We start from the raw sequence: 21,458 nt of genomic DNA, 5'->3' as shown, positions 1-21,458 counted from the left end.
TCCATACAATTCGCTTAAAGGATGCTGCTCTCTCTAGCTCTATAGCTTTGTGTGGGGTTAACTCTATGTCTTTCTGTATATATCACTCTATCTTTGTGCCCTTCCTTATTTGACTGGGTGCCAGAACGTGAAGCTTGCAGCGAATGTTAATAACATTTTGTGTACACAACAACAGGAACAACCAACAAAATTTACGCACTCAACAACAGAAGAGAACAACTCGAGATGGTTGTTGTTGTTGTTGTTGTTGCTGTTGTCGCCATTGCCATCGCCATCGTTGTCGTTGTCGTTTCCTTTAACGAGCTCTTCCTTGTTGCAACTGGCGCACGTGACACGCCCCCTACAGAAGCCCACATCCGGTTGCTTGCCACCAAAAATTCAGCCTTCAGCTTCTGCTCCTTCGACTTGGCTAGGGCTCCTTCTCCCCCTCCACTCCTTCACGGTTCGGTTCGGTGCTTACTTTTACTACTTGACGCTGTCATTTGCGGCATTGCAATTAATTTTTGCCTGCTCTGTGTCTGTGAGTGTGTGTGTGAGAGCGTATCTCTGAGTGTATCTCTGAGCGTGTGCGAGTATCAGCGAGTCTGCACGTGTGTATGGTGGGCGTGCAGGGGGCGGGTGGAGGGCTCAGAATATGGGCGGAGGCAGGGACAGAGGCCAAGCAACTTGGCGCACTAATTTCTGATCTCAACAGCGCCAACAAGGAGGAGACGCTGTGTAGCAGGACCAGGACCTGGAGCAACTCTGCCAGCTGGAGGCTTCATCGTCGTTGTCAAACGCTTCTCATTTAACGCCTGCATGGACTCCAAAGGGAGGCAAGGCAGGTGGTGGCGCTCCTAGGGGGCGACGACGACCAGGAGGATTGTGTCTTGGGTTGGAAATTTGAACTCCTTAAGAGAACTGAACACTGCATTGTTGTTTTTACCTGAAGGGAGTGTTTGTTAAGGGCTTGAGTGTTGGAAAATTGATATTGACAAAGGGATTATAAAGATTAATTTGCAATGCAGACAAACAGGCAAGCAGACTGGGAATAAGTCAATACCAAGGGCTATGCAAAGAAGTGCACTTTTAGTGAGATATAGTATGATAAATGTGCAATGTACATACATGTATGTATAAGTCGCCGACATACTCGCAAGTTTCGGTTTAATTGAACCCCAGGAAATAGTCCGCTCTCTGCAGCAAAGACTGCAATCTCCTTGGCGAAACGCCACTTGCACCACTTATCAATTTGCGTAAACCAAAATCACCGCAGGAGGAGGTCTCTCTACCTATTATCCCAGCTCGGTGGCCACCTCAGGGGTGGGCAGGCCTTCGATATGCCACGTATCAAGTATTTTGTATTTGTATCACTCCATGACTTTCACATGGCACAACCCAATTGGTTTTGCTCATTTGTGATGTAAAAATGAGCGGAGCAGAATGTAGCAGGCGGCTGCCTGCAAGACCGAAACTTGCCATTCAAATTGGTGTCAACCAGTCAACTGGACGCCAAAGAAAGTGGCGCCACGACAGAAGCTGCCACCGCCCAGGCACAGACACTGGCACAGGCACTGGTACAGGCACTGGTACAGGCACTGGCACTGGCACTGGCACAGCCACAAGCCCCAGTCCCAGTCGGAGCCCCAGTCCCAGTCTTGGTCTCCAAAGTAGGTCGCCGTCGTCTCGGAGTTCGTCGGCAACTCGTTTAACCAGCAACTGAGGAGGGAAAAACTTGCTTCAAAGAGTAGACAAAAAATATACTGAGTATGCATCCTGTGGGACATCTTCGAGAGACTAAACGAGACTAAAGCTGCATTAAAATTAAATTTTATTTTCAATTTTATTTGTCTTTCTTATCTCTTTGTGTGCGAGGAGTGTGTCTCAGCTTGTTTTCGAAAATGTTTGCCTAAATTAATTAAGCAATTCAATTTCCTTTGCAGGTTTCTTTTTTTTTTTGTTTTTAGCTTTTTTTTTGCTGTTCCGATATTTGTCATTGCATTTATGGTAATTGGTGGATGAGGGTGGATGGGACTGGGACTGGGACTGCGATAGAGAAAGGATGTGGCAGATATATACAGGAAAAGTTTTCGGCCCCATAAGAAGTATAGAAAAAAGTGGAACAAAGCACTGTTTCAAGCGCGATATGGGTGTGTTCTAATCCGAAGATATGGGGGAAAGTTTTAGACTCGCAGCTAATACTTTTCCCTGAAATATCAACAAAGAACAAAATCCATGCCTTGGGGAGTCTTTTTCGGTACATGGAAATCTCACTTACTTTCAATCTATTACGATCGAAAATCCCCTCAAAAACATATGTAAGCCCCTTTTGGCTTTGGTTAATTAAAAAGATACGAGATACGGCGAGGAGAGGAGTGGAGAGGATATCAGGGGGGGAGGGATTATGTTAAAGCTGCCATTATCGGACCCATCAAAATGCAATGGGCAAACAGACAAACAAAATATTGTACGAGCATGTTAGCCAAGCAAATACTCGACAAAGACTCAGACTCAGAGTCAGAGTCAGAGTAAGACTCACCTGGCAACGTTGTAGTCTCTTATTGGCTTTTGTTTAGTGAAAGGCAGTTCATTGGGGGTACGTACATACATACATGGGTCCGCCGGGCTGCACCTGCCACCAGACCAGAGCTCCACCTAATGTCCAAACATTTGTTCAAGACTCTAAAACAGTTGCAGCCGAGAGTCCACGCACAGCTGGTGGCCACCCAACTCAGCGAGCGGGCATCTTCGACACGTTACCCGCACCTGACAGCCATTCCTCATTCGGAGTTCGAAATTTGGCCCTAATATGCCCCAAGAAGGGAAACAATTTTGGCCGCACAGCACGTGGGGCATAAGCTACCCCTAGCCCCGTCCATCCCCCCCATGCGCCATGCCTGCCATTTCGACCCTGCTGGCAACAAAAAGAGATGATAGCAAGATTTATGATTTACGAACATGATGTTTGAACATGTCGATATCCGATCTGGTGCTGGGGCGAAGGCATCATTAAAATCAATTTTGATTTGCCAACCTCCTCCTTTCACCAAAAAAGCTGCAAGTAAACGTTCCACGGGTTAAGCAAGGGGTACGCGCGGGGCAGGGAGGCGTGGCATCGCCTCCTATTTGGGGGTGTTCATTAGGGAGCAACTTGATCGAATTTACTTTCTTTCACGTCGCTCTTGCAATGGATTCGACACGGCTTGGCTCGTTTTTAAGGCAATCAAATTCATGCTTTAATGGAGCCATAAGTAAATGAGATGATTGTTCAGGTCGGATAAGATATAGAAATTATTTGAAAACAGAGACTGTCAAATAGGTATCCGGCAATGGCTGGGTGGGGAAAGGATTTCCCAAGATATTATCGGCTTATCGTAGCAGCTGCGCCATCTCCAAAAACATTTCAGCTGGTGAGTATTAGTGGCCTATAATCGCTCTAATCTTGTCCCCATTCAAATCTGGAATGTCCACTCTAAGCAAATGAATTAAAGATTTGTGTTTGTATTTTGTAGCACGCTTACTTGTTGTCATGCCTTTGGCAATTAAAAGCCCGCAGTGAGTGCAATTAAAAAAAATTTAATTACAGTAAGGCTCGCGCGGGATGCTCCTCGAGCTGTGGACCGCTTTTCCGCTGCGGTTAGGAGGCCCAAAGAGATAACAGCGGCAGCGGCGGCACATGACTTGGTCGGGCCTGGTTCATGTGGTCATTACGTCATGAGGCAGCTTTTGGAGTGGCACAGCCAAAGGCGCCACAGAAAGAGTGGCAGCGGCAGAGGCACAGGCACAGGCCCAGGCAGAGATTCCGGGGTAAAAATGAGGAAAAACTTGTAAGCCAGGCAGACAGACAGACAGACAGACAGAAACCGCATATTTGTCGTGAGCATTTTGTTACAATTTCAATTTCGGCCTGGTCCATTGTTGGGGGTCGGTTTCTAGACGACTCTAGATCTACTATGTACGAGTATCTATCCGAGGCGAGGCGTAGTCGGCATTGGCGCGGCTACTCGGCTTTGGGCTGCCTGCATTTGAAAGTGCATTTGTTTCGGTCTTGGCCAATATTTGCCAACTCAAAGACTAAATATCAAACTGGTTTATTGCAGTCTTTTTCTAGTTTGAACGGCTTCTCTTAGACTGTATTTTCCGACTTGATGAAAAGGCCTTTTATGGTGTGTGAGCTCCGGTTTTTGGCATCTCAAGTGCAAGGGAGTGGAACTGCAAAGCGGAGGGGAGCAAACTTTTGGCTAAGGCCCATCAAGAGCCCACTAGAGCCCACTAAAGTGAAAAGAAAAATCAGTCAAAGATTCCCAGTGCTAATTGTAGACCAATTGATACGAGATATGTACATATGTATGTAGGTATGGTATGGTATGCTTTCACCCAACAATGGGAATCACTCTTCTAATGTCTAATGGCACTGCCACCCACCTGGGGGCTCTTTGGGCATCCCAGACATGTCCCACGCTCCGCGACATCAGCTCCCAGCGACATCAGATATTCTGCTCGGCTAAGTAGCCGGCGCCCATAAATCTCCGGCAGTGTTTTTTTTTATTTTTTTTTCTGTAAAAGTGATTTACATACTGAAGGAGAAGACCCAGTAGGAGCCTCCCGGGGTAGCCTCACTTTCGCTATGTGTGAGAGACAAGCAGAGAAGAAATTAAATTTAAATTTGCTTTCGTCTGCATTTGGAAAACTTAAAAACACTCGCAAACATTTATCCCCGTATTCGTACTCGTACCCGTACTCGAACAAACGAACAAACGCAATTTTTACTTATTTTTTTTTGTTCGTTCGTTCGTCTTCTTTCTTATTTATAGCATTTTGCATGCATATTTGATCAAAAACAATCAAATTTTATGAGAAAGTACGAAAAACAGCAGACAAACATCTTGAAATGTTTCGGGAAAAACGAAAATGGAAAGGTTGTGTCTTCCGTTTTTTTTTTTTTTTTTCTGTCTGCTGTTTGAGTACAATGTTGCATAAAGATTTTGTTAGATGAAAGTCTGGAGTTTGGTTAGGAAGTGCAGAAATACATACATTGTGCGGAGGGCTTATTATGACAGTCAAAAGATTAATTAGCATGGATAATTTCTAGCCACATCAAAGGGTAAGCAGGAAATGAGAATGGACAAAAGAACTGTCTCGAATCTTAATGCGAATCTAAGTAGAGAAGTCTATTTACTTTCCAAGCTTAAAGATCTATGACGAAACACACTTTGGGTGGCATTTGAGCACGAAATGTTACGTTTAATATTGCGATTTTTTGTTTAAATTTCAGTGAAGAATCTAATTTTTGTTTAAATATGCAGCTTCAGTGTACGACATGTAAAGTTTGCAGCAAATATTTACGACTGCAGCTAAGGCAAATGTGTCTGCTTCCTTCATGAAGGTGTGAATTGGCCCAGTCGCAGAAACAGTGATAAAAAATATGAGTTTTATTTCAAGAGCCCTTTCCATTGAACTTGAATATTTGTATTTAGTACTTCCCTACCCTTTAACCTTTGAGGTGCTTCAACGGCTTTGAACCGTACTCCATGATCTAGTTGCACCTTCATCCGTTCAGCTTCACCTTCCGTCGAGCAATTTGCACTTTTGGCTCGACAAATTTGTGACTGGCCAAAGGAAAAAATTCATCATTGTCATCATCATCGTCATCAACGTCATCATCGTCGGGCTGTTACGCATTACTGGACACGCCTATTTCGCCCCAAAGCCCATATCTGTACGCAAAGTGAAAGCTATGTATATACATAATTTCCATCTGTCTCCGACTCCGTCGCCGTCTCTGTGTCCGTGGAAGCGTAGTTTTTCACTTGTTTTATTTTTAGCCCAAAAAAAGTGTTGCACATTTTTCACATGATTGTGTTAATCAGCTTTTGCCTTTCTTATAGACTGTATACTATGGCAAAAATAATGCGAATTTTTCGCTGTACTTTGTCCCAGGTCGACATTTGACCGTTTTACATAATGTCTGCCCGTTGGGGACCAAACGCGTTGGGCCAGGCTATGGGAGGGGGCGTTGTTTTTGGACTCCACACAGGCATAACCAAAGTTTTTGTTTTATGATCCACTAATAACGGTCATATAGTTATAGACAACGGACTACGGACTACGGACTACGAGTATCTCTGTTTGGCCGTGGGCGTTTGTGGGGAATTGGAATCGAAATTGGTCTGGCTGGTAAAACTGTTAGTCATCTGGTCCAAAAGGTGCTAAACGGCTGCGGTCATAAATTGTTATGATGTACTACATACTACAGATACATATAAAGCATGTAAACATTTTGTGGGCTTTCACTTGCCAAAAGTTGCGTGCGAAATTTGGAAATGGTACATATTCGTATGGGGAGAGATATGGTGAGAGCGGAAAGGGAGTTTCACTCCCGATCATGCGGGTTAGGTGTGAAAATTCAGCAAAAACTGGGCAAGGTGCGGGCCCAAAGGTAGCTAAAGGTTGCCTTTGTTGCTCTATATGTACTTCCACACATATATTGTATATTGTTTAGTAGGAATAAATACTTTAATTCCATTTAGCCACTGTTGCCACTCTCTCAGTCTCGCGCTCTTTGGGTCACGTGGCGACAGGGCGTTTGATAGCCGTCCTATGTGCATCTGCACGCCGAGCAATATAGGGTAACAGCAGTGCGACTCTCTCTTTTTACGACCAAGCAACATGCTCTGCAACATGTGGCTGAACTTGAGGCTTGAGGGAATCGAAAATCCCACTATTCTTGAAAAATACACGACCTGTGGCAAATTGATGAACAAAAGCGTTGATTGCTTCGCGGTGAGAGACAGGCATTTCAATTTTCTTCTTTAGTAATTTGCCACCCGCCGTACTCATGCTGAAATAATTAGCTTTCCCATTGCCCGCCAGCAGCGTGAAAAGCGTACATACATATGTATGAATGTACAACATCTTTTCCATTGCAACAACTCGAATAAAATCAAACAAAGTGCGAAATAAAATCCAACAAATCGCATGGAGGCACTTACAAGTGTGTGAATGTTTCTGTGAGTGTATGAGTGTGCGTTAGTGAGTGCATGGCTTCGGCTGATTGAAAGAAAGACAGATGAAGACGGAGAAGAGAGTATGAAGAGCAAGCCAGAAAGCTGTAAGCCCGGCTTGGAGAGAGCTCTCTCTCTCTCTTGACCCGCTTTTGTGTCGCTCGGTTCTAAATAATTTCAGTCACGCTCCAAGTTGCAATGAAAATAAGAGTAAAACGGCTATGAGGTAAGCCCTAATCCATAGGGAAAACAAACTGGAAAATCGAATTTATGCTAATTCATGCGAAGGCAAAGCTTATGGCCTAACCATATTAGGATTCTGACAATTTGACGCTCAATAATTATTGACTTTTAAAATCATTTTCGGGCTTTAAGTGCTTTGAACTCGCTTTATCGCGTGTGTCGCGTGTATCGGGCGAGTGTTAATGAAGCTGCCCAACATCTGGCCGGCAGTTATTTAAGCCGAGCCAATTAATTAAATTAATTAATATCAATTGGTAAATGCACAAAGGAGTTGTGTAAATAACGTCTACAACTACATGCACCCATGTTGTTTGAAATATGCCATTTTTTCCCCCCTTTTGAAAATCACATATCAATATTTAAATATTTGCATTATTCAAACAAAAAGATTGTCTTTTCGCTAAAATGCAGTACCAACAACAATTATGTACGTATAAAAAAAGTGTTCTTTGCCCTGAAGCATAAAATAAATGTTTACCCATCAGTTGATTGATTGACTGACTGCCAGGCTTCCAGCCTGTCAGACTGATTGAGCGACTGGCCAACCGACAAATCGACCAAAGGACTAAGGACCGAAAAGAACTGAGAGTTGCAGCTGCACGGAAATTGTCAAAATGAGCGTGAAATGAATGCAACTGCGTGAATGAAGTACACAAAGCACATGTTTGCCCATAAATCAGGCATTTAATTAATGCCAGTAATTCATACATTAACTATTATAATAATTTGTTCTTTAAATAATCGAGTGAAAACCCATGCGGAATGTCCATATGTCCACATGTCCATGTGTCCATGTGTCCATGAGCATGGGATAAGGGAGAATTAATTAACTATTCCCAGGCTCGTTTCATAATTTCGCTGCAAAATTTCGTCTGAAGACAAACGCTTCCTCCCATGCCCCCACGTTTAGACCCTCAGCACGACTCCGTTTGGGTTTAAGTTGATGAAAAGTAAATTCTCACACCCTTTTTGAAAATGTCTTAGCCCAAAGCCAATTAGGCCAAAGCTTGTGTATATTCAGCGTATCATTAGTTCACATCTCGACGCACTCGTTGCAACAGTTTGGCTGTTTTGGGCCACACAAACATTGCACAACAGCGGACGCAGTGGCTCAGATCTGTGGCCCAAACACCTCTGAATGGTCAAAACTGCCGGGGCGTCCGTCGACCATCAACTAATGAGCGGCCAGTCAGAGCGACGGGCCACAAGCCGATCCGATGTTAGCTGAGTTCTGTAAAAGGCCAGAACAAACAGTAAAAAATGTGAGCCAAGAGGGGGAAACGGCTCTGGTCTTTTGGCTACTTGAAATAGTTGAAGTTGAGTTGAGTTGAAGTTTTTTGTGGTTTTCCTTCTTTTTCTTTGGGGTTTCTTTTCATCTCTGTGTGCCGGCCCCAAGGTGCTACACCAAATGAGTTATGAGAAGAATTGAGCCAAAAAACAGCAGAGCACCACAAAAATTGTAGCATTTAAAGTAGAGCAATAATTGAAAAATAAAAAAGCAGTACCGGCTAGATTAATAGAAATATCTGAAATTACTGTGCTGCTGCTGCTGTTGGTGGTGCTGGGAGCACCTAAAATTTCAAGAAAAAGTTTCAGTTTTTTCAGAGATCAACTGAGGTTTTACTTCAATTATATTCGCGTACATGTACGTACGTATGTATGTATCTAACTCCGCTGACCCTGAAATGTCTTTCACTTTTAGCTGACCAAAATGGCAGCTGCGAAAACGGAAAGTTAATCGAGAGCAAAACTCGGATCTGATCGCCTTTAAGTCTTCATCTTCATGTGCGAAGCAGTCATTCAGCCACCAAGCCATGGCAATCCAGCCAATCCAGCAACGGAGTACTCGATTCATTCAATAGGCAATTATGACCGGTTTTCAATTAAATTGAAACTGGAACTCAGTGCATTTCCCCTTTCAAACAAACTTCATTCTGTTATTCTGGGGTGCAAGGAAAGAAAGATATCTCTCGCTTGGATCACTTACCGCTTCGGATACGGTATGCGGCGATATTTGAAGGCGTTTTCCACATCACGCAGCTTCATTTTGTACGAACGATCGGCGCCCAGAGACATTTAACGAAATACACTTGCAAATCGACAGGCACTCCCGCGTTAGATAGATCACTGGTGATCACACAAATTAAATAAAATAAAACAGTAACATAAAAAAATAATATAAATTTAAAATAAAATTCTTTGTGTTGTGAGAGCTACGAGAGACACAGACGTCTGGAGCTTGCAACGTTCGCGGCTTGACTGAATGTTCCTTGGGGCACTTGGCCGCCTTTTTGGCCAACTTTGAGTCGACGGCGACGGCGCACGAGCGTCGGCCGCTTAACGCTTACGTTTTTACCGTTCATTGTTGTTGTGTTTGCTTTTACCATTTTCTTTTGCGACTTGCTCTCTTGGCCAGATCTTTCGTTCGCTCTCTTGGCCCGATCTTTCGCTCTGTGGCAGTCGTCTCTTTGCCCTAAGCCGAACTGAATATTATGGGACGTGACTGTGGTCCATTTGTTTGTGGTAACATTTTTATATTACCAGTCCCCTGACATTAATCTACTTAGGCATATTTATTTAGGTCGTTCATATTGAAACAATGTGTGTCTTTGAAATACATACTATTTTTGTCGCTAGGGAGCATAATTCTTTAGGCAACTGTACAAATATCCTCCGGAGCACAATGCATAACATGTTGAAACAGTTGGCCAACCTTAATATTCTTTTGCCCAAAAAATATCTAAAACCTATGAGTTCTCCACCACGTAGGCAGAAAGAACATTTCTGGCTGATTTTAGTTTCATGGAGGAGTAGCTTTGGGAACAGGTTTACCTTTGAACTTCTCCTCCCTAATGGCCGGTGTGGTCGAATGCTGACCTTCCCGGTTTCGTAATTTCCATCTATTAGCGTTTTTGGCGGTCGGGCATAAATAATAGATTCTTCTCGATTCTTTTGGTCTTCTCCATCAGTCTTTCGCCTGCCATTTTTATTCTGGATTTTTGTATAATTTTTGCGCAGAGTTAGTTTTGAAATTTCTATAGAAGCGCTGTGTTCTCTTAGCCTTCGCACTTTCTGTCCGCAAAGCTCATTGACCCTCATTGGCTTAGAGGCACTTGGTGGCAACAGTGGGCTCTGAAAGTATGCTGACAGACTTGGTGTAGCTCTGTGAAGTAGTGCAAGCCACAAATGACCTTTTATTTTATTAAAAACGAACTTTAACCCATCCAGATTCTTAAAATTGTATAGCCCATTGAGATGAAGTTATACATCAATATAAGTTATTATTCTTATACCTTTAGAGCATATACCTCCGCACCAGACTGTGCTGATTTGTTCACCAAATGGCGTCTGTCGGCTGTGCCAGACTCAAGCATTTACCCACAACTATCTGCATAGATCCACACTTTTGTTCGGCAACAAAAAAGCTGATTGTTTAGACTATATATTTTTTGCGATTTTTTCAACAAGCTGAAAATTCGTGTAAATTTCTCGATAACAAAGGCAAAAAACCAAAAAGTGCCAGCGTCAACATAAAACTAAAACTTAAATAGAAAAAATAAAACCAAATGAAAAAATGCTACCGGCAACTGGCCATATATGTATGTATGTACATATGTATATGGTTGGTAATAATTGAAAGTTTCTGTAATTAGCACCAAGAAAGAAAGAGAAATGAGTGAAGAAAGATATTGCCGAGCAGATGACAAGTAATTTTCATAAAGAAGAATTCCAGGGGCTAATTGAAGCGATGATTTAGACAAATCGATTGGGATCTGTGATCACACTTCCACGAGTATTGCCTAACCAGAGAGCTGGAGAGCTGGAGAGATGCCCTGATGATAGTTCGAGGTTCGAGGTCCATCAACTGTTACTTACCTCAAGTTTTTTTTCGTTCTTCTAGTTTCAGCTGCTGGTATCTTTCATGTTTTCCTGCTGCCAAGTGCTTCTTGTTGTCCTATTGCTGTTTTTCGTTGTCGAAAGCGGGATTGTTTGGGGAACAAAACTGCCCCTGCGTGTGGCAGTTTTGCTGAGCTGCCAACTCGATTGTAAACAACTTCAATTGGCCCGAGGAGCAAATAGGAATACAAATGTGCCCATATGTGTTCACGTGTGGGGGAGTTATGCGTGTGTGTGCATCGAGGGTAGCTAGGAAAGTACAGACATTGAGAGGTGGGACACTTACAATATTACTACCAATATATCGGCCGCCGTTAAGTCGAGATACATATAGCGTACAGGAAGAACGCAGCATTTTATTTATTGCCACAGGAAAAAGATTGTGGGGCTATATCTCGGCCAAATGGGTCCAGATCAGCGAAGGACATCCTTTTGCAGAATCGGGAGGAAGCCATATGGATCTCCGTTTTTCGGGTGCCAATCGATTGGCAGGATTCTATCAATCCCGAGAAAAAGCTCGAGGCAAAAAAACATAATTTTAATTATTTGCGCATTACTTTCTCCGGATCGTGGGAGTTCCGACTGTCCGGGATGTCCTTTTGTTTTTGGAATTGTTTTTCCCATCCTATCCGCCCTTTCCCTTAGAAAGGATTCTACTTTTTATGGTTAAAATGTCCTACTTTTAATAGAAATTCGTGACAACTCTTTTGCTCCTCCTCGCTGACATCGTCCCGGGTTTTTGTCGCTTATCAACGCTTTTCGACCAGGTCCAGTGGCCAGCAACACACCTAGCGGCAATAAACAGAGTCACAGCACCGAGAGACCGAGAAAGAGAGAGGTCAAAAGGTGGAGGAGGAGAGTACATACACTCTGTGCAGAGCACACAGCATGCCGCTTGGTGGCTATGTTTTATGCGGGTTATGGGAGAAACCTATTCAACCCAACCCCCAATCCGAGCCGTACCGGAGCATAGAACCCACGCCCAAAGGCTTCCAGCGTCCAGCATCCAGCGTAGAACGGCTTTGGCTTTAACACCATTTTGTTCGATGTGCAGGATGTCGAGGTTACGGGATGTCCACTTGCCCCGGATGCGGGCAATCAAAATCTGTGGCCTACTTGGCTGCCAGCTATTTGTGGCACGATTTGAGTTTGCCGTAGTTTTGGCTTACGGTTTTCCCCCAGGCGTCACACGAAGCTCGGAACCCGGAACCCGGATCCCGGAGCCCGGACCGGAACATGGACCAGCCCCGCACTTCAATTTAGAGCCATAAATAAACTCAGGTGGTGTATTTTGAATTTCGTTTTTGTTTAAAGTTCTTTTTGGTTTTAATTGTCATGGTTTTTAAATACTCGTTTCATCTATTTGATTCAGTGCGTCATTATTTTAGGTTTTTCCTTTTCATATATGTACGTATAATATCTCTATATAAATGTTTGGTTTAGTTATATTTATCATACAAGTGAAACTTACTTTACTCTATATATCGAACTGCAAACTGAGGAGAATTTATTACTAAAAAAAAAAATAGGGGAAATGCAATTGCGAGAGAGTTCTCTGCGCTTCCCCTTTCCCTTTCCCTATGTCTTTGTGTTTTTCTTTTGTGTATCTTTATCTATGTATGTATGCAGTTTTTTCTTTTTTGTTTATTTCTTTTTTTAATTAAATATGCGTAGTGTGTACGCATTTCGACTATTTACACAGCTGTCTGTATTTTATTATTATTTACCATCTCACACTCTCACAATTTTCCTTTTCTTCCGCCGTCATTCTCTCCATATTTTCTCCACTTTATTTTCGAACATTTCAAATAAATTACATGTAGTGTAGAGTTTTATGCGCTGTCATATTTTATCTTCGAATTCTACTTTAAACACAGTTGGCACAGAAATTACCATAGTTTGGTTGGATTGAGAGAAGGAACTGAACCCCGAACTGATGATTGAGATGATGTATACGACGACGACGACGATGGTGGCCAAGGAAATAGTAACAGCTTGGGCGCTGCTCTTAAAACTACGTTTATTTTTTTTGGCATTTTCTCTTGCCATTGCTTCTATGTACGAGTATATACTCGTATATGTATGTATATCGAATATTTCATTGTTATTTTGTCTCTTATACTACAAATGTGTGTGTAAAATATCATATATGTATGTTTGCTTGTGTCTGTGTTTGGGAAATAATAATTCATTATTTTTCATAAAATTGTAAAAAGTGCACATCGTTCCGTCCCTTTTGTTTTGTTCTTCCTTTTTTCGGCTATAAATATTTGGGTTATTTTCTACCAAAAAATGCAACTGAAAATATTTGATTTAATTCGTGTATATATTTCCTTCTTTCTCTTTTTCTGGTTTTTAATGGTGACTAAATTATATATATGTTTTATGGAAGTTGCAATTTTAATGGATTTTGTCTGCATATGGCAGGGCTCTTACATTTTTAAAATTTTCATTGCAGACCACCGAAGGTCTTAATATTTATTTTTTCTATTTTCCTAGTTTTACTGTCTATAAAATAAAGTACTTTTGTCTTTTTTTTTTTAGCTTTTTTGCTTTTTTGCATTTTCTTTTTGGTGTTTGCTTAATCCTATCAACTGCCAAAGTTTGATTGTTTAAATGGGTTATGGGCCATGCCATGGCTTAAATGCTAGGGCTTGCATACATTTTTGTTTTTTTCTATATTTTATTCTATTCTATTTTTGTTAAGTTAGGAATATGATGTATTGCAGCTACAAACATTTTAAAAAACAATTAAAAAATAAGAAAATAAGATCCTGAAAATAAACGCCCGATAAATATATTTACATAAATATTCGAAATGGTTTTTGTATTTTCTTATAGAATATTGTGGCAGTTCTCTTGATTAAGTTGAATAAGTGAACATTACTCTGGTTTTCGAGCTCTACTTTAATCGTTAATAACAATTATATTTCCCATACGATTGTATATGTGTATGTATGTATGTTTAATAAACCACTAAGTGATGTTATCTGCTCTATTTGTGTGTGAGAGTGTGCTTTACGATAAAAAACCCAAAAAAAAGTGCGGACCCTCCTCATAGACTATATACTAGCTAATACCTAGCTCTTCAAGTATCGCAAATCGAATCATGACTATGTAGTACCACGTAAATGCTTGCGATTTGGTTGTGTTTAAACATAGTTCAGTATGTGCATGCCTTGGATCACAACACTGTCGAGATTTTCCCCAATCATTCCAATCATTCTCATTCCAATCAATGTCGCTAGTTCTTTTATCCTAGTTCCTTAGAAGTTAATACCAGAGCGGCCCAATAGAGTATATGCCTAAGGATCTGCTCTTTGAGTTGCTCTTTTCTATACAATTTCATTGTAGTTTCTGATCTTTTTGCATTTAGTTCCTAAATGTATTTGCTTAATGTATTAACTTCCTTTCAATCGGTGCTATGTGCTATATATGGTAAATATGTTACTTATGCCGAAGGCTTCCTCTACTATCTGCCCTCGAATTATTTGCTCTCTATCCCAACTAACTTTATTAAAGGTACCTAATTTACAATAGTTTTTTTTTACTGCTTTTCGGATTTGTTGAGGCATGAAATCCTAAACAATGAAATGATGGAGACGATTAAAAGAAGAGAGCTCAAATTAACAGACATTTTGTGAAGTCAAGATGAGGGAATCACTTTTCGAGAACAAAATGTACGTTAATCTAGGCTTGAAGCTGTTTTGTATAGTATGTATTTAAGAGTGGACCTAAAAGTCTTTATATTGAATGGTTTCCTTTATGAAACATACTCGCACGCCATGAAAAATTCTCTTTAGAGAAAAATAAACTGATAGTGCTATCACTGTCCCTAATTTCGTATAAAATCCACTGAAATCTGCCTGTTCTTGACTTCTATCCCAACGGAATACATAAAATATATTCAAACTATATACAGTTAGATCTGTGGTACTAGAAGTCCCAAACAATAAAGACAGAATAACAAAAGGCAATGAAATAAATAGATCAATCGGCTGATCGAATGTCCCTAAGACTATGCACCATACACTCGCACGTTCGTAGTCGATTGGTTACTCCCAGAAGCGTTTAGAAAAGGTTATCGACTTACAATTTAGTTTTTTATAGTGTTCATGCCTCCAATCCATTCATATACCTTCATCGTCATTCTCAGTAGCTTTAAAATCTCCAGGCCAGACCCTGAACTGTGTCGAGGGCACTCTGCTGATCGCTTGGTCAGGCCATTTCCATTCCCAGCTCCAGGTGCTCGTCGTAGGGCATGCCACAGCCGGCGGCAACATATCACACGGTGGTCTCCCGATCCACATGTATGTACTCGACCGGCTGGAGTCCGTGTCAGGAGGCCGGATCGATGAACAGGGCCTCCTTCTTGAAGTCCTTCTTCAGGGTGCCGATGCTGGCGGCCGATACATTTCCATTGCTGGCGCCATTCATGAAGCCAATGCCCACGCCCACGCCTCCAACGCCGCCAACGCCGCCACCCTTCTGCACCACACTCTTTTTGCGCTTTCGCATCAGCCCGAACATGCAGAAGATTAGGCATGCGGTCAGAGCGGCAGCGATGCATCCGAGGGCCGCAAAGACGCCGCCAGGCAACTCCAGCAGCTTACGGGCGGTGCCGCATTCCTCCTCCGATTCATCGAAGCCGCTGGGGCAGTTGTGATGACCTGTAAGCCGAGCCAGAGAGGCAGAGAGTTGCAGTCAGATTCATAGGTTGATTGAAAAACTGAAAGTGGATAGGGGAGGAGGAGGGTGGTGTGAGGTGGTAGTTGGGCTCTTGCGATGCAAGAGGTGTCTTCTCTAAGGTTACAAATTGAATGCAGTGTCACTTGAGTGGCCCGTCGGGGCCAAAAGCTTGTTTAATGCCCTGGCTTTTGCGGTTAACCAGCTCCAGCTGCAGTCCCGGCTGGCTGCCCATAAATAATTGAAGCTAAAAGCCAAAGTCCAGGCCAGCCTGTGCTTTTTTTCTGCCCCTACCCCACACCAAATGCAGGATGCATATGTGGGTATATTGGGATTGCTATTGAATGTGTTCGATATTGCTAGATTTTATGAAACTCTACTGAAACTACTACAATGAAACTCACCCTGGCAAGGGTGCTAAGAAAGACTCAACAGTTCTTGTTTTATTCAGAAAACGTCCTGTTCAGCTCTCTTCTTTAACTGAAATATATTCCCCTTCTTGTTTGCTCCGTACAAAGATTATTTTTACCCGACTCTTTGAAGGGTATTTGCTAGTCACTAACTGGTATCTTCCACACTTTTGTCTCTCGGCTTTTTTTCTTCTGCTTTTCATCTCTCAAGTGCAGCACAAATAAGTTTGGCACAGCTGTTGCGGCTATTTGGGTTGCTGAGGGGCCAGACTCGACTCGACTCGCCACGGCTCGGATTGACTGGACGGAACTGGACTGGACCGGACTGGGGACAAACTTTTTGCGCAAGACATTTTGGGGTTTGGTCTTACTGCTGCGGGTTTGTCCAACAACCAGAAGACGGACCAAACGACCGACCAACCAACGAACCAACTAACAACCAGCAGCACCACGAATTGGGTGTGGGACTGGGACAGGGACCGGGACTGGGACTGGGACTGGGAGTGCGAGCAGCAACAGTGGGGTGCAGTTGTTGGGGAAACTTTGCCTGATTACAAAAACGTGGACAGCTTGCATTGAAATTAACAGACAGGACATGGCCACAAGTGAAATTTTGTGCTGCCTACTGCAAGGCGCAGGCAACACGAGAATACGATTGCGAATGTGGAATGTGAAATGAGAAATGTGAAATGGAAATGAGAAACGAAAAACGAGCGCCAAATCACGTACAAATAATGCAAAACTCCAGGCAACGAGGTTGTCTCGAAGAGTTTCTTGGATGGATGCATCATAGATGGGATGTTTTAGGACACGATGATTGAGACCATATCGAAAAATGGTTGATGCTGATGACTAAATTTGAATAAATATGATGAGGAGATACGCTTTAAATATAACTATTTTCTTTGTGATAGCTTTTCACAAAAGATAAATCAGCCCTCGCTTCCTCTCACAGTCAAAGAGAGACAGAGAGAGAGAGAGAGAACTGTTTCTGCCGCAATATGTAATCTGTACTTACCATCACACCACAGGCTGGCTGCTATGCATGCATCAATTTCAGGACATTTGTATTCGCAATCTGACTCCTTGGGATAGAAACCAAATTCGTTCAGGGTTTCGTTGGCCGTAGCACCGCTTGCTGAGCCTCCAGCGCCGGCAGTTCCACCACCACCTACTCCACCAGCCCCGGCCACTCCAGCACTGCCCGTGCCGACCACTCCGCCAGAGCCAGAACTATGGCCAGAGGGCTGAGAGCCAGAGCCAGAGCCGGAGCCCAGGCCCGTGGTCACGCTTGCGTTCACATGCAGGTCCAACTGCTGCAGCAGCGCATTCTTGGTGCGGTGTATCTCCAGCCATGTGAAGGCTATATCGCCGGGCTCCTTTAGTATGGGCTCCAGCACCAGACTGATGGGCCTGCACGGTAGAAGACGGTGGAAATTGGATTGTGAGAGAGTGGAAAAAACATTCAGCTAAGTTGTAAACATTTTGGCAAGAGCCTCCCGGCCCCTCCTCCAGCCAGCCAGACAGACAGCCACGAATGCCATGCTCTACATAACTTTCGTGGCAAGTTTCTGGCCGTGGAATGGCGGACCCGCCCCTTTCCTTCGGATATACTCGTACATAGATCTCCCTTTGCGGATATCTCCTCAGCCTAGTTGCTCAAGTGCAACTAATTACGCACAACTTTCCAGTTGTGCCATAGACAAAATATCTATCTTTCAGTTGCCTTAAGTCGCGGACGGTTGGTAAGGGGGAAGGGGGTGGGTATTAAGGGACTTAGCCATCAGAGTTACTGCGATTTCAGCGGAAAGCGGAAAGAGGAGGCAATCTGCGATGCATTGAGAGGAATCGAAATGGAATTGAGGCAAGGAAACAAAATTAACTGATACTTCATCAAGGGGCTTAAAAAGTGGCCCTAAAAGGAAAGCCTTTTCGCATACTTAATATGTACCATTTATATAGGTAAAAGACAAATCATTATAATCAGCCAGGCTCCGTTTTTCACATTCACAGAAGTTTACACATACACATAAAATGGGGCTCCCGATTTCACATTCAAAACGAAAACCTTTTCGTTGACGAAATGAAAACGGCTTTTTATACAACGAAACGATCCTTAATTGCAAAAGGAAAAAGATAGATGACTTATCAGGGTAATTTAACTTTTGCTTTCATTATAAATAATTGTATTTAAACCCAACCTCGAATTTGGCTCGGAAAAAATTGGCCAGGACAACAACAATTTTCGTTTTGGTGCAAACAGCAAAAATATGTGAAAACTGGAGAACCTCAAAACGAAAACGAAACGCTTTGGCTGCAAACGTAATCCGCAAAAGTAAATGAAAAACGGATTCTGCCTGACTATAGTTTTTATGTAAAATAGTTTTCCGGATATTTAACTGAAAACTTTTCATACTGCACTTTAATTCGCTTCTGTCAGAATGTCAATTTTAATTCACAGTCGAGTTGAAAAGCTCACAATTAATTATCTAAAATGGCTCGACACGCTCATTAGCCAGCCCGGATATCCAGTGCAATGTCCAATTACCCTTTGGGGTCCCATAAAAATATGTTTTCACATGCCCGGCCACAATGCAACATTCCTTCTTGCCTGCTGCTTGCTCCTTTTTTGCCCAGTCGTTCGTTCTCCTCTGTCTCTCTTTTTTATGGTCTGTGGCGACAAAATTGAGCAAAATGCAAACATGGACAAAAGAGGCACAAAAAAGTGTTGACCATAAAATTTAATGGGTACACGTTAAAAAGAAGACACACTGACCGGAGCAGACACTGCTCCTCTGACTCTTTCGCAAAGGATGGGAGTGGCACAGTGGAGGCCCGGCTTGGAGCTCTCGGAGCGGTTCAACGGTTCATTTCGGTGGCACGCACCTTGGACATAAATTGCCGGGGCACATACTCCGTATATACACTGAGTGTACTCATACCTGTGCCACCTGCAGCCTCCTCCCATTCCCATTCCCATTTCCACTCCCATCTCTGCGGAACCCATCTTCCATATGTCTTCGCCCCATGGTCTTGTTTGCATTTATGTGTGTGTGTGTGTGTGTGCATGTCTGACGGCCATGTTTGTTTGCCTGGACCTCGTCTAGTTTACGTTTTCTTTTTTTTACCTCTCTCATGGCATATTTCTTTGCGCTCAATTTCCTGTATTTTGTTGCCGTCGTAGCCATTTCCTGTTATTGCATTTTTAAGCAGGACTTTTTGATAGAGCTCATGAGACAGAGACAGAGTGAGAGAGAGCTAGAGAGCGAGAGAGCGGCTTATACGAGTACAGAGGGGAGCTGGCAATAGTGCCAGCAGTGCAAAAGTTTTTTGAAATATTAGCAACTATTAAAATGCAATTAGTTTTGTGCGAAAAATGCTGAAAAATACTCAGGCTAAGAGGCTTTCTGTGTCGAGCAAACGAGGGGCTCTGCGCTGCTCGAGCTGACTTAACTCACACGAGGTATGCATTTGATAATGGAACGGGTCTCCGAGCCATTAGGCTTGTATGCCTTCTTAGTTTTTCCTCCTTCTTTTGGGCAGCTTTGGGAGCGGAGAATGGGTAATTGGTATGCCAGGTGGAGTGGGATGAAATCAGAACATACTCGTACATATATTTCCGTTTAGCTACTAAAATATGGGAAGGAATTTCTCTGCTTTTCTATTGCTTCTGTTCTATTCAATTGTACCCAAATCCTCTGGTCTGAAATGTCTGAAATGGCATTTGCTTCTCCACTTACTTGTTCATGAACAAAGGCTGTCCGTTGGTCCAGTCCTCGGAGAAGATGTGCAAGGACATTGGCCTCGGCCCACTCTGGGCGGGGCACACCACTCGCATGGGCTTGAGCGGCCTGCCCGAGTAGATCATCAGACGGTTTTTGGTGTGACAGCGCATGGCATCCTCCGATGTGGGATCCACAGGTAGATAGGCGCCCCAGGTCTGGACGAAGAGGGACCGTTCGGCGGACTGGGCCTCGATGTACCAGGCCAGGCCCTCGCAGCTGGCATCTTGCGTCTTCAGCGGATACTTGAGCTCATCCTCGCCACCAGCGCCCTTGAGCTTCAATTGCTTGCGACAGTCCGGCTGGCGCTTGAACTCGTACGAGGCGGAGAAAAAGACATCGGCAAAGTCCTCGGAGATGTTGAGTCGGGTCACCGTGAAGCTGAGCTCCATAATCCGCGAGTGGGAGACGAACGTCAGCGGTGCGTTGCTGTACAGGGCACTCGAGTTGTCGCAGAAGCATCCCAGCTGGATTTTGACATCTCGGAAGGGGACATCAAAGAGTCGCAGCTCCGTGATGCGACCCTCTGGATCCAGTTGATTGCAGCGCGGCCGGCCCGTATGCAGATCTGAGTCGGTGGTGCAGGCGGTGCCCTCGCCAAAGGATACATTGTGCAGCACCAGCTTTACCCGCTCCGATGGACCCGCCTCGAACCTGTACAGGCAGGTGATGTTCTTGGCCCCGCCTCGGCCATACAGGAAGACGTTCCGGGGCACCTGGATGTTGCCTTTGCGCTTCCGAAAGATTCGGGTGCATAGAGGCGGCACTGGATCCTCGCCTCGCCTGCCTGGCCAGGTGTCACCACCCTGTTCCGTGTCCACAAACTCGTAGTTCAAAGCGAACTGCGCCGGGAACAAGGCTGTTCCCGTATGCGTGTGGAACTCCAGTTTCTGCAAAGAGAATGGGAAAGAGACGGGCAAACCGTGAGAAAGAGAGATGCACAATGCAAGGGGAGGCTTCAATTTGGCATCAAAATATTTGCAGTTCATATTTGTCAACGGCGACGGCAACGAGGAGCAGTGCCGCCGCGCCGTCAAAAAGGCTAAGCAGGCTTATTGCGGTTGCCTGTTTGTCCGTGCATGCCATCAGTGCTCTTGCATCAGCCCCACTCGCCGCTCCCCACTGTGCTGTGCTTTCCACACACCCCCTCCTCTGTATTTGGCTTTGTGTGCTCTTGTGCTTTGGCGAATTTGAATTTGGCGCCCGCCCCGAGGCTTCGCCTCGCCCCGCCTCGCCTCTCTTCTTCGTTATTTGCGCACGTCTGGCAGTGCAGTCGAGTGTTTAATTTGATTAATTTTGTCAAGTTTAAAGCAAATACGAAATGCTCTGCATACTGCCAAAAAAAGTCCCCAGCTGCTGCTGTGCCATGTTGTGCTCTGCTGCTGAGAGCCCTTGGGCGTGCCAAATTGGGCACTCGGCACTCGACCGGGCCAGGTGCAGTCACAAAGTTCTGTTTC

General features: G+C 43.8%; 2 protein-coding genes across 15 annotated transcripts in view; both read right to left on the bottom strand.

Moving 5' to 3' along the window:
- pip (heparan sulfate 2-O-sulfotransferase pipe) overlaps positions 1-9,560 on the bottom strand; it is a 38,315-nt gene extending 28,755 nt beyond the window's left edge. For 2 of the 11 annotated variants that reach the window (XM_015188534.2, XM_033381662.1), the window contains exon 1: positions 9,214-9,551. In XM_015188534.2, coding sequence (XP_015044020.2) covers positions 9,214-9,302 — 89 coding nt within the window. In that variant the 5' untranslated portion in view covers positions 9,303-9,551. Of the gene's footprint in view, positions 1-9,213 lie in introns of all 11 variants that reach the window. The other 9 variants (XM_015188535.2, XM_033381665.1, XM_015188533.2 and 6 more) reach the window with 8 other exon arrangements.
- A 2,850-nt stretch (positions 9,561-12,410) lies between these two features.
- Positions 12,411-21,458, bottom strand: part of LOC4812408 (uncharacterized) — a 100,918-nt gene continuing 91,870 nt past the window's right edge. For 2 of the 4 annotated variants that reach the window (XM_033382964.1, XM_033382963.1), the window contains 3 exons: positions 19,960-20,891; positions 17,238-17,632; positions 15,462-15,793 (listed from right to left, as the gene is read on the bottom strand). In XM_033382964.1, coding sequence (XP_033238855.1) covers positions 15,462-15,793; positions 17,238-17,632; positions 19,960-20,891 — 1,659 coding nt within the window. Of the gene's footprint in view, positions 13,898-14,109; positions 15,794-17,237; positions 17,633-19,959; positions 20,892-21,458 lie in introns of those variants that run through there. The other 2 variants (XR_004470001.1, XM_001352907.4) reach the window with 2 other exon arrangements.

Source organism: Drosophila pseudoobscura, chromosome X, assembly GCF_009870125.1.
Source record: "Drosophila pseudoobscura strain MV-25-SWS-2005 chromosome X, UCI_Dpse_MV25, whole genome shotgun sequence".
Taxonomy (NCBI): domain Eukaryota; kingdom Metazoa; phylum Arthropoda; class Insecta; order Diptera; family Drosophilidae; genus Drosophila; species Drosophila pseudoobscura.
This window is presented reverse-complemented; position numbering and strand designations above follow the sequence as displayed.